General features: G+C 37.2%; 1 protein-coding gene across 5 annotated transcripts in view; it reads left to right on the top strand.

Moving 5' to 3' along the window:
* EPN2 (epsin 2) overlaps positions 1-14,180 on the top strand; it is a 58,429-nt gene that overhangs the window by 15,971 nt on the left and 28,278 nt on the right. For all 5 annotated transcript variants that reach the window (XR_004647370.1, XR_004647371.1, XM_034783295.1 and 2 more), the window contains exon 2: positions 10,968-11,737. Coding sequence is in view for 3 of the 5 variants with exons in the window: in XM_034783295.1 (XP_034639186.1) it covers positions 11,143-11,737 (595 nt within the window). In the remaining 2 variants the exon portion in view is untranslated. The remainder of the gene's footprint in view (positions 1-10,967; positions 11,738-14,180) is intronic.

Below are 14,180 nucleotides of genomic sequence, written 5' to 3'. Positions count from 1 at the left end.
GTGGATGTGGCCCACGTAACACACACACAGCTGCATATGCAGCCCACAGTGGCAAATAGATTGAGAATCACTGGGTTAGTCTCCTATGCAATTTGATGAGATGTAATGGAATGCTGGGGGTGGGGGGGGAGAGGGTAGTGTGGGAGGGGTCTCTAAGCACAAGAGTAAAATGGCCGAAAAGCACAAGAGCAAGCTTGATTGCCCCTTCCTCAGCTAAGGAGGGAGAGTTCATTTAGAGAAGGAGGAATCTGATAGAGGAATCTGACAAATCTGTGATTAAGAGAATAATTAACACTCTGGGAGTATCTCCAGAACAAGAGGAAGAGAGTGAAAGAGAACTTTTTTTTTTCTTTTTTAAATAAAAAAAAGGCTTCATGGTTTTCCATTCCTTACTCTTCCTCCTTATCCTGTCAGTTGTGGTCAGCAGCTCTTGTTCTTCATGTCTAAGTTTTCTTGTCAAAGGAGTCCTCTAAGCTGACACCATTGACCTACCCACGCCTACTGTGGGGGTTAGGTCAACCTATCTATGTTACATGAGGTACAAAATTTTTCACAGCTCTGAGTGATGTAGCTAGGTTAATCTAATTTTTAGGTGTAGACCAGGCCTTGTCTTCACTACAGAGTCAGCCTGGGCTTTTACTCAGGTGCTGCTGCCAACCCAACTCCTGTCCACAAATACAGTCCTCTGGCTTGAGTTTGGTCATGCTTTATGCTCTGCATTTTAGGATGGGCCAGGTCAGAAGGAGTTACTTTGACAAATAAAAGCTGCTGCTCTTCTCCATACCTGTGTGGTATGAAGCAGTTGAACTGGGTGAAGGAAATCTAAAACTCAGAGTGAATAGTTAGAACAGGCTGAATTGATTCCTGCTGGATTTTTAATCGAATTTTGTGCCTGTGGGAAGATATTAGATTGTAGTCCCCCCAGTACACACAAGACAAGATATTTCAAAAGTGATGAGTGATTTTGGGGTGTCTCAAGTTTTGGGTGCCTTAAAAGGCGTCTGATTCTCAGTGCTAGGCACTTCCTGAAAATGAGACCCCTTTATAGTGTCAAGTTGGGCTCCCAAAATCTCTAATCACCTTTGAAAACTTTGATCAGGGTGGGATGTAGCAATGCAAGCTTCCTGCATGTAGCCAAGCTAATATATTAAAACCTAGAGTTGGAGAGCAGGTTTCCCTTCAGCTCTTGGCCACCACTCAGTTTAAGAAGCCCAGCGATGCCTGCCTCTGCCGCTACTACAGGTTTCTCAAGCAGTAGCAGCATGAAATTGGCATTCTTGCAATTCACATTCTGGCTGTCCACAGGCTTGTGCATATCAGCAGTGAAACTGGATTTTGTTAATTTAACTATGCATTGTCTTATTCATTTGGAATTTCAAGACAAGTGAATCACATTAATTTTGTAACCAAAATCTGGCTTGAAACTATCAGAAGTTGTAAGTTTAACCCACAGGCTCCTTTAGTATTCTAGCATCTTGCCTATCTAGAAAGAAAAACTGTTTTTTGTCTGGATTAAGGCCTCAATATGCATGGATTTAGCTGCAATTCAAAATAACAGTAATAGTTTTATGGTGAAAGCCCAATGTATAGCAGAAAATATACATAATTTCCAGTGGCTAAAATTTTGAACTAATTATCTGATGTGAGCACACTGAATACTTCAGATAATGTGTTTACACTTTAATTCACATTTTCTTTTGATAGGAAGTTTACCTTTGCTTTGCAGGCTTCTTAACGTCTGAAATGACAGGCACACTTCATTAACCGGTAATATATTCTAAAGGAAATGTCCTCTTGCAGGTATAGCCCCAACATGCCTTAATTTCTCTCTCCGTGTTCTTTTGAAAGTCTCCCTCTACCTTTATTTCAGTCTAAAATAACACCCCAGTAGACATGGTAATCTGCATTCATTTCAGATTTCTACACTTTTTGTGATTTTTGGAGTACACAGTATAATTTTGATTATTTTCCTTACCCTTTACTAAAGGGAAACGGAAGTGCTCTCCTTCAGGTAGGTATTTTCTATTGTACTATTACTATTGCATTAATCTGCATTTAGAATGTTTGGCTCAGTGAATAATGGCTTGACCTATATTCTTCCACAGTTCTACCTTATTCTATTATTCATTACCTATCTAGTAGTCTCTGTATTACAAGTGAGAAATAAAGCGAGATGTGAAATGAAGCTTGTGTACTGTCAGTGACACTTGACCTAGCCATAGGCAAAGGAATATGTTATTTTTAAAGAGACTCTACCAAAGCTTGTAAGTCTAAAATTAGACCTACTATGTAGCTATGACTTGGATCATTTGTCCTGATCTGCTCTACTCTTCCAGAGAGTGTTGCACTGTATTAATTCTGGAACATAGTTGCTTTTCTTTTCAATAATCCCAGTTGTGTTACAAGCTGCAGAAGGAAACATACAAATCATTGGCAAGTTTCACTTTGCAAGTCCTGAATCGAAGTGGCCAGGTGATTCATTTATGTTCAGTCACAAAGCAAAACTTCCCATTCATTTTTTCCCTTTCAGTAAACTATAAAGGTATGTAGAGATACTGTACATAGAGACTCAGATATTATAACAGATGATAGGTCCTTTAAAATTGCATGTAATGAAAAGTGGGTTTGATAAAATATCTGATTAATGTGGGCAGGGATTTAGCTACACAATGGATCTCCATACACCGTGATAAAAATTAAAGATTTAATTTATTCCTTGGAGCCTCAGGCACTGCTGAAAAATCAGTGTGGAATCTAACAATCTTGTAAATCATGAATATGCATACATTTGGAGAAGCATATCTTTGTGCATTAACTCTTTCTTTAAAGAAACTCTTTGGCCACCTGTCCTTCATGAAAGCTGGCTTTGTCCCCTTGTTTGTGAAAGGGGAGTGGAAAGCTTCCAAAACGTAACTTTTGAGTCTTCCCTCCACCCCCAAAATTAAAAGTTTAAAGATGACCCATGTTTAGATTTCAAAGAAGGGGGACTGATTTTTCTCTTGAATTGAGCCCTTGGTGAACCCCTGTCCCTAATTAGCTTTCTTAAATAATGTGTGAGAGAGACTGAAGAAGGATATGGGGTTGGCAGTAATTTCACTGCCTTCATTATCTTGCTTTATTCTCATGAATCAGGAGGGTTTCTGCTGCTGTACAATAGCACTGGAAAGCTAATATGTACTTATTCCCTTTTATGCATTTTGCTAAGCTTCATAGCTTCTTTTAATGTTCTTCTCTGAGGCATTACAAAGTACAATTGCTCCTTTTCCAGTTTGGTTGTGGAAACAAGTGTTTGTATTAAAGTACTTTAATGTGGACTAGGAAATGCCCATTTGGTTATCAAGTTTTTTAAAATCAGGTTTGTTTTTGTTAAAATTGTTTTAACTAAAATAGTTAAATTAAAAAAAAAACACAAAAATTAAATTGACTATGTCAGCCAGGTCAACCTGAGCAACTTAAAATACTGGCTTCTGCAGCTAACTCAGTCATCTTCACCTTCATTTTCCTGTTTGTTCTAATCTGGAAAAGAAAAACAAACTTTCCTGCCTTTTCAGGTCCCAAATGATTTCTCAATTTGGAATGAATTATTCTTTCTACACCGGGAGAAGAGATACTGTTGTTAAAAGTGAGATTATCACTTCAACAGTCTCTGAATCCAAGTGCTTAAGTGACTTCCACCAGTTCACTGGTGTGACTTTCTTTAAAACATCATCAGCAAACATATATTTCCCAAACTGGGTCTCTTTTTTTTATGGCCTGCTGCCATTATAGGTTTTCCCTTCTAGTGAGAGAATGATATGGTAGATCTCAAATCAATGAAGGCTACACTGAGAAAGACCTCAAGATTTCTGGAATATGCTCATCAAATCGTTTCACTTTTGTTTCTACTGCCTATCCCTCCCTTCTCACAGTTATCTCCAGACTTTCTCCTTGTCCAGAATCTATTCCACCCCCAACAATCTTCTGTTCATTGAACTTTTTGAAACTTTGCGCTTTTAGAGAGAGGTAAGGGATTGACTCTGTGTACATAAATTTGCAGAGGGACAATAGGGTTGAGGTCTGTTATTTCTTACCTTTATATTATTGATTTATTTATTTTAAAAACATTTTTGCTGTTAACAAGCATGTTATCTCTGGAGACCCAAATCCAGAGTTTGCGAACTGCAAAACTAAGCATCTCTGATGGTATCTTCTAGACTGAGCACTGAGTCCCATTTGGTAGATAGAAAGATTAATCTAAATAATCTATACAGATGCCCCTGAAACCCCATAAGATTGGGTTCCTAATCCATGAACTATTGGAACTCATTTACAAAACTTTTCTTAAACATTACATGACTATATTGTCTCATGCTATAGAATTAGAATTTATAATCCCTATTCCATGATGCGATATTTTTGAGCTATAATGTATCTTAATTAAAACTATCTTTAGATTTAAATTAAAAAAAAATCAGATTTTTATTTATTTTAAATCATTGGTTTTTATCCACCCTGCTTATTAGTGAATTCTGACTAAACTCCTTCACGGCATGTATTAATGTATTAAGTAAAGGTAGTCTTTTTTTTCTCTGTGGAAAGTGAGGACTTTTTACACAGCGTAGCTACTAAATTATAAGACAACTTACTTACATCTTCCAGGGAGCATTAAAATGTAAGCAAAACAAAGTTCCAAAATTTAAGCAACTGATGTTAATAACTTTATTAAGCAGTTATTGTGTAATAACACAGCTTGTCATGAAGATTTACAAAATGGACTTTAATATAGCAGTATAGGATTTGCCATAGTGGATGTTATCACTAGTCCTTCCAGTTCGGTATTACCAGGTTGCTACTTCAAGTTATAAAACACAAATCTGTGTGGTGTGGGAGGGTGGGTGGGGTGAGGTGGGAGGGAAGGAAGAGTTAACCTTAACTTCACCAGTTCCTGACTTGAACGCTTTACTTTGAAACTGAGAGAGAGACAATGGTGAGGTAATATCTTTTATTGGACCATCTTCTCTTGGTGTAGAAGGTACAAGCTTTTGAGCTACACAGAGTTCTTCAGCTCTGTTTAGCTCAAAAGCATGTACTTTCCACCAACAGCAGTTGGTCCAATAAAAAGTTACCTCATCTACCTTGTCTTTCTCATATCCTGGGACCAACACAGCTACAATAACGCTGCAAATTTACTTTGGAACTGTAATATTCCTAATTAGCTTTTGTGTGTGAAACTTTAGGAATAATATATTAACAGATGAGCATTAACTTCATTAGAGATGCTCCTGCTTACATTAGGGTCTATATTTGACTCAGGTAGCTTGGTGTTAAAATTTGTGGCATAAGGCATATCTTACGGGATGTAGTATGTGGATGAAGCAATTGGACTGAGAGTTGGGAGACCTGGGTTCTGTTTTTATCTCTGCCACTCGCTTGCTGTGTGACCTGGGGCAAGTCACTTCACTGTGCCTCTGTTTCCCCTTGCACACTCTGTCTTATTTAGTTAGTTTGTAAACTCTTTGGGGCAGAGACTCTCTGTCACTGGGTACAGTGCGTAGCACAACGGGGATCTTGGCTGTGGCCTCTAGGCTCAACAGTAATACAGATATTTCTGTATTAAGAGTTAGTCATGTAATGAATGAATGAATGGGGCTGGGGTTTGAGGATCTCTGATATTACTAATAAAATGTATTGTTTTGTATTGTATAGTTGTGTAAACCACTCCTTCCATGTACTTGAAACTGCACACACAACACCGTACAGATGTTCTATTAATCCATTGTGTATTTCACTTTTCTAGAATATGAACATTTTTAGCTACGTCTGGCTGAATCCCTTTTTATAAATGTAATCTAAATCTTTGTGAGAAAACTTGCAGATCTCCCTTTCATGTAGGAAAAGGGGGGGGGGGGAATTGGATATTTTTGTATATGGGTTAAAATATCTTGTTTGTAGACATGTGTGCAGTTTAACCTGTTTGATAACTCTCTCCTGGAGTAATGTGATAATTAGTACCAGCAGTTCAAAAATGGCATTTTTTCTCATATCTACTGATAGTAATGACAAGCGTGTACGTGTATTTCTTCTTCCCAATATGTCCTCCAGCTAAAATCTAGTGTCTGTGTTCTGGCTATTTTAGTTTTAGTAATATTTAAAACATTGACCCTAATGTCCGCTTGATATGAAAGGGATATTCACACCTGCATTTTTTTCAGTTTTAGTTGCATACTCAACCTGACCCTGTTTAAATTTTCTTACTGTTTCTTGCTTTGAGTGAAGGCTATTTTTTCAGTGTAGACAAACTTCAGTGTGTGGCTTTACATTTCAGATAACTCAATGGATTTTGTTGAAATCCATACATTAAGTGGATTTATATTGCTTCTCTTTTGAATTAAGTTTTATTAATGCCTGTTGGATTGGGCTCATTTCTTTGTCTTAGCAAACTAAAGATGGTGGTTTATCTCTTTTGAATTTCATTTAGTCTCTTGGTAGAGATCTGATAGGCAGAAATAGTCAAGTGTCCTTCCATCTGCATTCGGTATCTGAATAACTGTCATGAGGAGAATTCTTCAGGGTTATACATATCATGAAAGTGTTTGAATAAAACATAGAGGAAATTGAGAAATTAGATATTCTCATCACCCCACCGCCAAGCTTACTCCTGACATTACAGGTAAACATTAGTTTTCTCTCTGCAGAATTGCATATTCCATTCCTATTTGTACAAAAGGTGACAAAATTATTAGAAAACAGAGGAAAAAGTGGCCCACAGTGATAGGCAGCAATATTAGATGGATGAAATTTTGGGAGTCTCAGTTAAAAAAAGAAACCACCACCGACAAAAAAACCTTGGCTATCCATTTTAAGAAATCTGTTCAAGTTGGTGGTCCCTGCAGCTGCTTTTTACAAAGAGCAGTAACTTTAATAAATTAGTTTTATTTTTTGCTGCAGTTGCAGTTGTACTGTTTACAATGGGGACTCTGATTTTTGCTGAAGTTGCAAGTATATTGTACTTTGTTAGTTCATTGGTGAGATGTTAATTCACTCAGGCCTCTTAAAAGAATCCTAAATTTTCTATTAAAATAATTTTCTATGAAACCAACTAATCATGAATTAAAAATGTTTTCTTACTTTATCAAATGGCAATATTTAACTTTTATCTCAAAGGCTGTTCTCAGATTCTCCAAATGTTAAGGTCAAGTAAAATATTAATTTAATAGGAATGGGGAAGCAGATGAGTTGTGTATCTTTTGGTGTTTGCTTTATGAAGTGCCCAAGAACTTGATTTATTGCTAGTGCCAAAATAGCTGTAAAAATGAAATTAAACTCTTGGCAAATTTTTATTTTAGGTAAAGAGCATTAACACAAGGTGGTCCTTCCCCCAACCTCTTCTTTGCTATTTTTAATAGGATAAAATGAAAGTCTCTCAAAATCCTGTAGTTTGCTTTTTAATAGCAAAAAGTGGAATAGCTGTACCAGGGAGGCAAAATGTTTCTAAACTTACCTTTGGGTCAAAAAAGGTACCATGTTAATGACTGGACTCAGCACTGTTTTGCTGACTCATATCAAACTAAGCTATGTAATTAGCAATTGAAATTGCATAATTATTTCAAGGTATGAATATGTAAAGTATCTGAATGCTAGAGTTTGCACTGTGTAGCAATCTTTATAATTGCCATAGAAGTAAAAATTATCAAATGAAGTCTTTAATTTTGTTGAAGAGCTAAGAACACCTTTCTTTCTGTTGCATCTAATTCAGTGTGCTCACTTATTAATATAGCAAACAATTTAATATTTTTCAAAGTTAAAGATCCCTTTAGATCCCTTTATTCTATTCTGTCTACTGCAGGTGTATCACTTGTGCCTGTAACATATGTCACTTTCTGTTGCTACTGCAGCATATCCCCTTCAAACTGGGAGATTTACTCTATAATCAAATAGAGTTCCCATCACATTCCAGAGCATATACACATGGTGCAAACTCGCTTGTTTCTAGTGCTTGGCTTTATTGGTAACTCAAAAATAAATAAAACATAAGCCCTCAGTCTCAGCTTTCCCCCCAAACTTTGGATTCCCTGAAAACCACCTCTGTACTGAGAGAGGCTTCAAATCCCACTTGTATCTTGGGCTTTGTCGTCACTACAAAATAAATGTTTTTTCCTAGTGTAGATATGGCCAAGGTTGGGGCTACATCAGTCTTCCTGCTAGTATGATTGACCATCATATACACTTTACTTTTATGCTGCGGTTTAAGCACTTGGTGACTCAACAGAGGAAGCTCTGCTCTTGGCCCGTTTCAGGGCATAGGATTGACTGTTCGGTTTCCTCTCCATTAAAATAGGTGCTTCAGTCTAGGGCACATTCTTGAGTCAAGACACATGGTTTCTTATGCACGTGATAAAAGTCCAGCAATAATTAAGGGTCTTTTCAAAGGCTACTTCACTTTGAAATTCTCCTTTCTAAAGCTTAGCAGAGCAATGCGAGTTTTTTATATGAATCCTCCTCCAAGGGACTTGAACTTAATTCTGCTGTGGTTGCTCTTACTTAGTAGTTCAGCTATGGATGTTGAAATTATTTTTCCAAACCGTGTCCATTTGTGACACTGCCAGTTTATATGTAGGTAGTTGAAGTTGCTTGTTGTTGCTGTTTTATTATTTACCTCTTTGATTTTTACATAACATTGTTCTTGTTATCCATGTAAATATCCAAGCCTTTTCTGAATGCTGCTAAGCTATTGGCTTCATTGATATCTTCTGGCAAACCTTCCCCCCCAAAAAGTCACCAGTTTTTTCCCCAGTTATGGAGGGAGTGGAATTCAGATGTTTAGATGGGGATTCCTCTGCCATACTCTGGGGTTGCAAAGATGAGGAGACTCCTCTAGGAGCAGTGTCATCTCTATTTCCTATCCAGAGGCTGCTACCGAGCTCTGTTCCTTCTGGTGTATGTCTGATGATAGATCAAAATTCTTTTCCTATGAGTTGGATTTAAATAAATGTAAAGGAATACACTATGCTGATGCATTTTATTTGAAGTCTGTTTTTAACTCTTATTAGAGAACCAAAGTGGGTGAGGTAATATCTTTATTGGACCAACTTCTGTTGGAGAAAGACAAGCTTTCAAACTTACACAGAGCTTTTTCTTCAGGTCTGGTCTTATGGCCAACTTAATTTTCTGCAATACTTAAACTATAATAGTTTTTATCTTAATTCTTCCAAGAATAAATATTATTACAGATTTTTTTAAGCTGTCTCAATCTTGTTGTCATTGATCTTATTTGCTGAGAATTGTCATCTTGAAAGGACATATTCTTTTGTACTGTTCTTTCACTGTTATAAAGTTGTATGTTTATTACTGACTTAGAAAAGTTGTCTAAGTTGAAACTTAATTCTGCCTTCCTTCAAAATGGCATGATAGTAATTTGAAGAATGATGGTAATATTAAGCTTGCAATCAGTGTAATTCTCACCCACGCCTTTTGTTACTGATAATGCAGTTTCTTGTACAAGTCTGGAGAAACATTGCTGGAGAACGTTTTTAAAAGTACAGTCCTTGTTCTGCTAGTGTGGTAACTTTTTCCTTATGGAATCAGTGTTTTTTAAGTATTTAAACTGGTTTTATTTGTAATTTGTAAAACATTGCAATGATTTTTTTTTTAAAAATTGAAAATCAAAGGATATAATTAATAGTAAACGTACAGCGTAAATATCTGAATGTCTGTCTGTTCACTTGAGTAATGCATTGTAAAGCATAAATGGGCCTCTGCCAATTTGAAATCTAATCATCTTCAAAAAAGTTTAAAAGGTTTTGCATTTATAAAGCTTACACTTGAGTTCCCCTGACAATATTTTGGATTTACAATTACATTTTCGTATAATTTAAAACACATCCTTCCTCAGTGCTATGTGAAATATGCTCCCAAGCAGCAGAAACTGTGACTCTGGTAGACACACAGTGCTGTCAAATATACAAAGTAAACAAACTGTTTGTTTTCCCTCTGATCTGCTTAGCTTTGTATGTCGCCTTGAATGCATTCTTCTGCTGCCCCTCTTCAGTGGCTTCCAGTTGAATATAGAACCCAGTTCGAGGTGTCTGCCCTGATATTCAGAACCCCCTATGAATTTGTCCCTGGATACCTTAGAAATAGTGTGATTAGTTTATAGGAAATTCTCACGCTCTATGACCCTGAGTTCCCACAACAGCTATGTTACACTAGAACATTGAAATTGTTAACCAACAGAGGGAGGCTCATGAGTGGAGGAGACAGAACTTTTGAAGGACCCGAACCTGACTCTGGAATTTGCTCACTTGATCCTATGAGATAATTACTATAGACCTCACAACACAACTAATTTCTTTGGCTTAGCTTTCTCTCATTGTCAATGTGCATGCTTGTGACAAAACAACCTATAAACTAATCAGAGTATAGTAATACTCATGCTCTTTTTATTGTAAAAAAAGCATTAGAATAAACTTTTGATATTTATATTGTTTGTTTTAAATAGTGTGAATTTCCAGCAGTTACTCTTACCTGAGGGCTTGGCTACACTGGCGCTTTACAGCGCTGCAACTTTCTCGTTCAGGGGTGTGAAAAAACACCCCCGAGTGCAGCAAGTTACAGCGCTGTAAAGCACCAGCGTAAACAGTGCCCCAGTGCTGGGAGCTGTGCTCCCAGCGCTGTAAACTAATCCCCTCCTGGAGGTGGAGTACCTGCAGCGCTGGGAAAGCTCTCTCCCAGTACTGGCGCAGGACCACACTTGCACTTCAAAGCGCTGCCGAGGGAACGCTCCCGCAGCAGCGCTTTGAAGTTTTGAGTGTAGCCACGGCCTTAGTCTTGAGATAAGGAGCAAAAGTGGGTTTCTTCACATAAAATGCACTAGGGACCTTGAAAGCACCTTCAGTTGACTTCAAAGCTTTGGACAATTTTGTTGGATGTTTTTATTCACAAAAGAACAATTAAAGCTACAACTAATTTTTTTTTCTTTTTCTTTTTAGGTTATGGTTTCCTGTGTCTTGCACCTTTTTCTTGAAGAGAGGAAATGATCTTAGCAGAACTTGTTTCAAATTGATCACTGATACAGAGTCTTCACAGTCCAGAAACGTGCATTGGGGGGGAAAAAAATAATCTCTTTGAAGTTTTTGAAGTTTGTCTTATTAAAAGGGGAAAAAAATGACGACTTCGTCTATTAGACGGCAAATGAAAAACATTGTGAACAATTATTCAGAGGCCGAAATAAAAGTTCGGGAAGCAACTTCCAATGACCCCTGGGGTCCTTCTAGTTCCTTAATGACTGAAATAGCAGATCTGACTTACAATGTGGTAGCCTTTTCTGAAATTATGAGCATGATCTGGAAACGGCTGAATGACCATGGCAAAAACTGGCGGCATGTGTATAAGGCCCTTACTCTGTTAGATTACCTGATTAAAACAGGCTCTGAGAGGGTGGCACAGCAATGTAAAGAGAATATTTTTGCTATTCAAACACTGAAGGACTTCCAATATATCGATCGAGATGGTAAGGACCAGGGCATCAATGTAAGGGAGAAGTCCAAGCAGCTGGTCTCTCTTCTGAAGGATGATGAGCGACTCAAGACAGAGAGGGCCCAAGCCCTGAAGACCAAAGAGCGTATGGCTCAGGTGGCCACTGGAGTTGGTAGTAACCAGATCACATTTGGCCGAGGTTCCAGTCAGCCTAATCTATCCACTAGCTATTCAGAGCAAGAATATGGCAAATCTGGAGGCTCTCCTGCATCTTACCATGGCTGTAAGTACAAATAATCAAATGCATGTAAAAATGAGGGTGGTTTTGTTCTGTAAATCTACATCTGTTCCAGACCTTTCAGATTCTGATTTGCAGTTGGATGAGAGAGTAAGTGGAGCTTTCTAGAATATTAGTGTACAGATCACAAGGGGTTTTTGCAGTGACTGAAACGCTATACGTCTTCTGGGAAGTACTAATGCCTTTACAAATTACTAGGCTTAATTGCTTGTCAGGGAGAGGATGAATATGTTGATTTAAATTGATTTATAAAACAATTTTTACTTACCTTGTCCCAAAGGTGGTGAAATCCAGCCATTTCCATGAATGGATTCCAATGTTTAATATGACACATCTGACTGGGGCAGAGCAGCAAAGGGGATTCTTTCAGTTAATATTCTGCATACGTTTCCAATTTTGAGAGGTGTGTGTGATGAAAAGTGTGTTTTGTTTTACACTTCATTCTTTTAGGTTTCCTTCTGAATTCTATTTTAATAAAATCAGCACAGGGAATTCCCTTGCATCCATCAGTTTGACCAGACTTCCTTTTATTTTGTTGCTATTTTATTTTAGTATGAGCATAACAGTTTACTTCATTGTTCAACAGTTCTTTTAAACAAATACTGTTGTAACAGTTCAATATTTCAGTCCTTAATTCTTCACTATACACATTTATAGTATCAACTTTTGATGTACAAATATCGGTACTAAATACTGTTTCATTCTAAAAATTAATGAAAATACAATGCCAAAGGAATGGGTTCTTTGTATGGCTGCTTGGGCCCACTTGTTATGAAGTCTGGTTTGGCACTTCTTAACATAAGTAATGATCTGCTGAAGGCTGCTTTGGCTGAAATCTCAGAGGTTGTGGTATAATGCTAAAAGAAAACTCATTTTTTCGTTTGTTTGTTAAACGAACACTTACAGTGTCTGAAGTGCTGTAACAGAGTCAATGGTGAATTGAATAAGTGTCAGTTATAACAATAATCTTACATCTGTCGGGCCCTTCATCCTAAATTATTACCACCTCTCAAGTTATAAATACAGGAATTGCCTTAACAGCCAATGACGTGTCACCCGCTTGTTGTGCGGAAGGCAGCAGCAATTTAGCAGCACATAGCAATATTACACAACCGTTTAGGATAGGCAGTGAAAAATACTTTATCTATTTAAAGTTACAGAGAAAAGCACGTTAAGCAGCATTATCCAAACTGGAATTTTATCAGTCACCAAACTAATACTTTTTCCTTGTGAAAAATACCATGGGATCTTAAATGATCCCAAGTACTCAGAACCTCTGTTTTACCTCTTATTAAAAAAAAAAAAAACCACAAACCATGGAACATCCAACCACTGAGTACTTCTTTTTATCATGCTGGAGCATTGTTTCAGTATTGACTCTGAAAGAAGAATATCTTTATTGTGTCACTAGGATATTAGGTTTTCTTTTGAGGTCTCCCTTCAGAGTACTAATGTAATTGAACCATACTTGGCTAGGAGATTAAGATGAAGTATCATGGCTCTTAACTTTAATTGATTTATTGAACTGATCCTCACCATGGTATGTTAATAATGTCTTGGTTCTATTCTTCAGCAAATGATACATTAGTTGGTATATTTAAACATTTTTATTTGCCATACTAAACCAGGTACCAGACGTTCAAACTTCCTTTTGCTATATTCATGCTGAAGGAGAAGGTATCCTGCTGAATTCTTATTCCTTTAATGTTTTAGGAATTGTATTGTGTGCTAGATAGCAGAACCATGTTCAGGTCATTCTTTCAAAACAAAATATTAGTGTCCTGTGTATAGTTATTTGTCTTGTACTTGTGCACCCGAGTGCTCCACATCTTTATTTGCAGAACCACTTGTGCAGCAAAGATTGATTGAGCTCCTCCAGTAAGGAAGTTTTGGAAGTTCCGGAGCTTCTGGCTATAACACTCCCAACACTTTAATGCTAATCATCAAACATTTTGCTGGGTATTAAAAATATTTTTTAAACAATTCAAACGACAAATTTGTTGCATTTTATTGAGCAGACCTTTCAACTTAATAGACCAAAGCAACATCCACAGATGACCAGAGAACCAGAAACTATTTCAAAGCAGCGGTGTCTGTTACCAGGGGAGTGGGAGATTGTATGGTGGGGCACAGAGTATTACATTGTGAGCAAAAAAACCAAACCCTGGGAAATTTAATGTCTTCCCTGTTAGTGTAGAATTAATTTAGGCTTTAAAATAAATAAATAAATACAAGATCATGGAAAATCCTGGTTTCCATCTTTAGACCATTCAAAGGAAGATGAGTCATGTCTATCGTATTATCCTTTCTTCTCATATGGTCTGAGCGTGTAGCTCTAGCAAACTACATTGAAAGAGTAAACTTTTCACTTTGCAAGCCATTGAGAAATATCCTTGAAAGGACGTTTAGGAGGAAGTCACTGAACCGT

This window comes from Trachemys scripta, chromosome 10, assembly GCF_013100865.1.
Source record: "Trachemys scripta elegans isolate TJP31775 chromosome 10, CAS_Tse_1.0, whole genome shotgun sequence".
Classification (NCBI taxonomy): domain Eukaryota; kingdom Metazoa; phylum Chordata; order Testudines; family Emydidae; genus Trachemys; species Trachemys scripta.
This window is presented reverse-complemented; position numbering and strand designations above follow the sequence as displayed.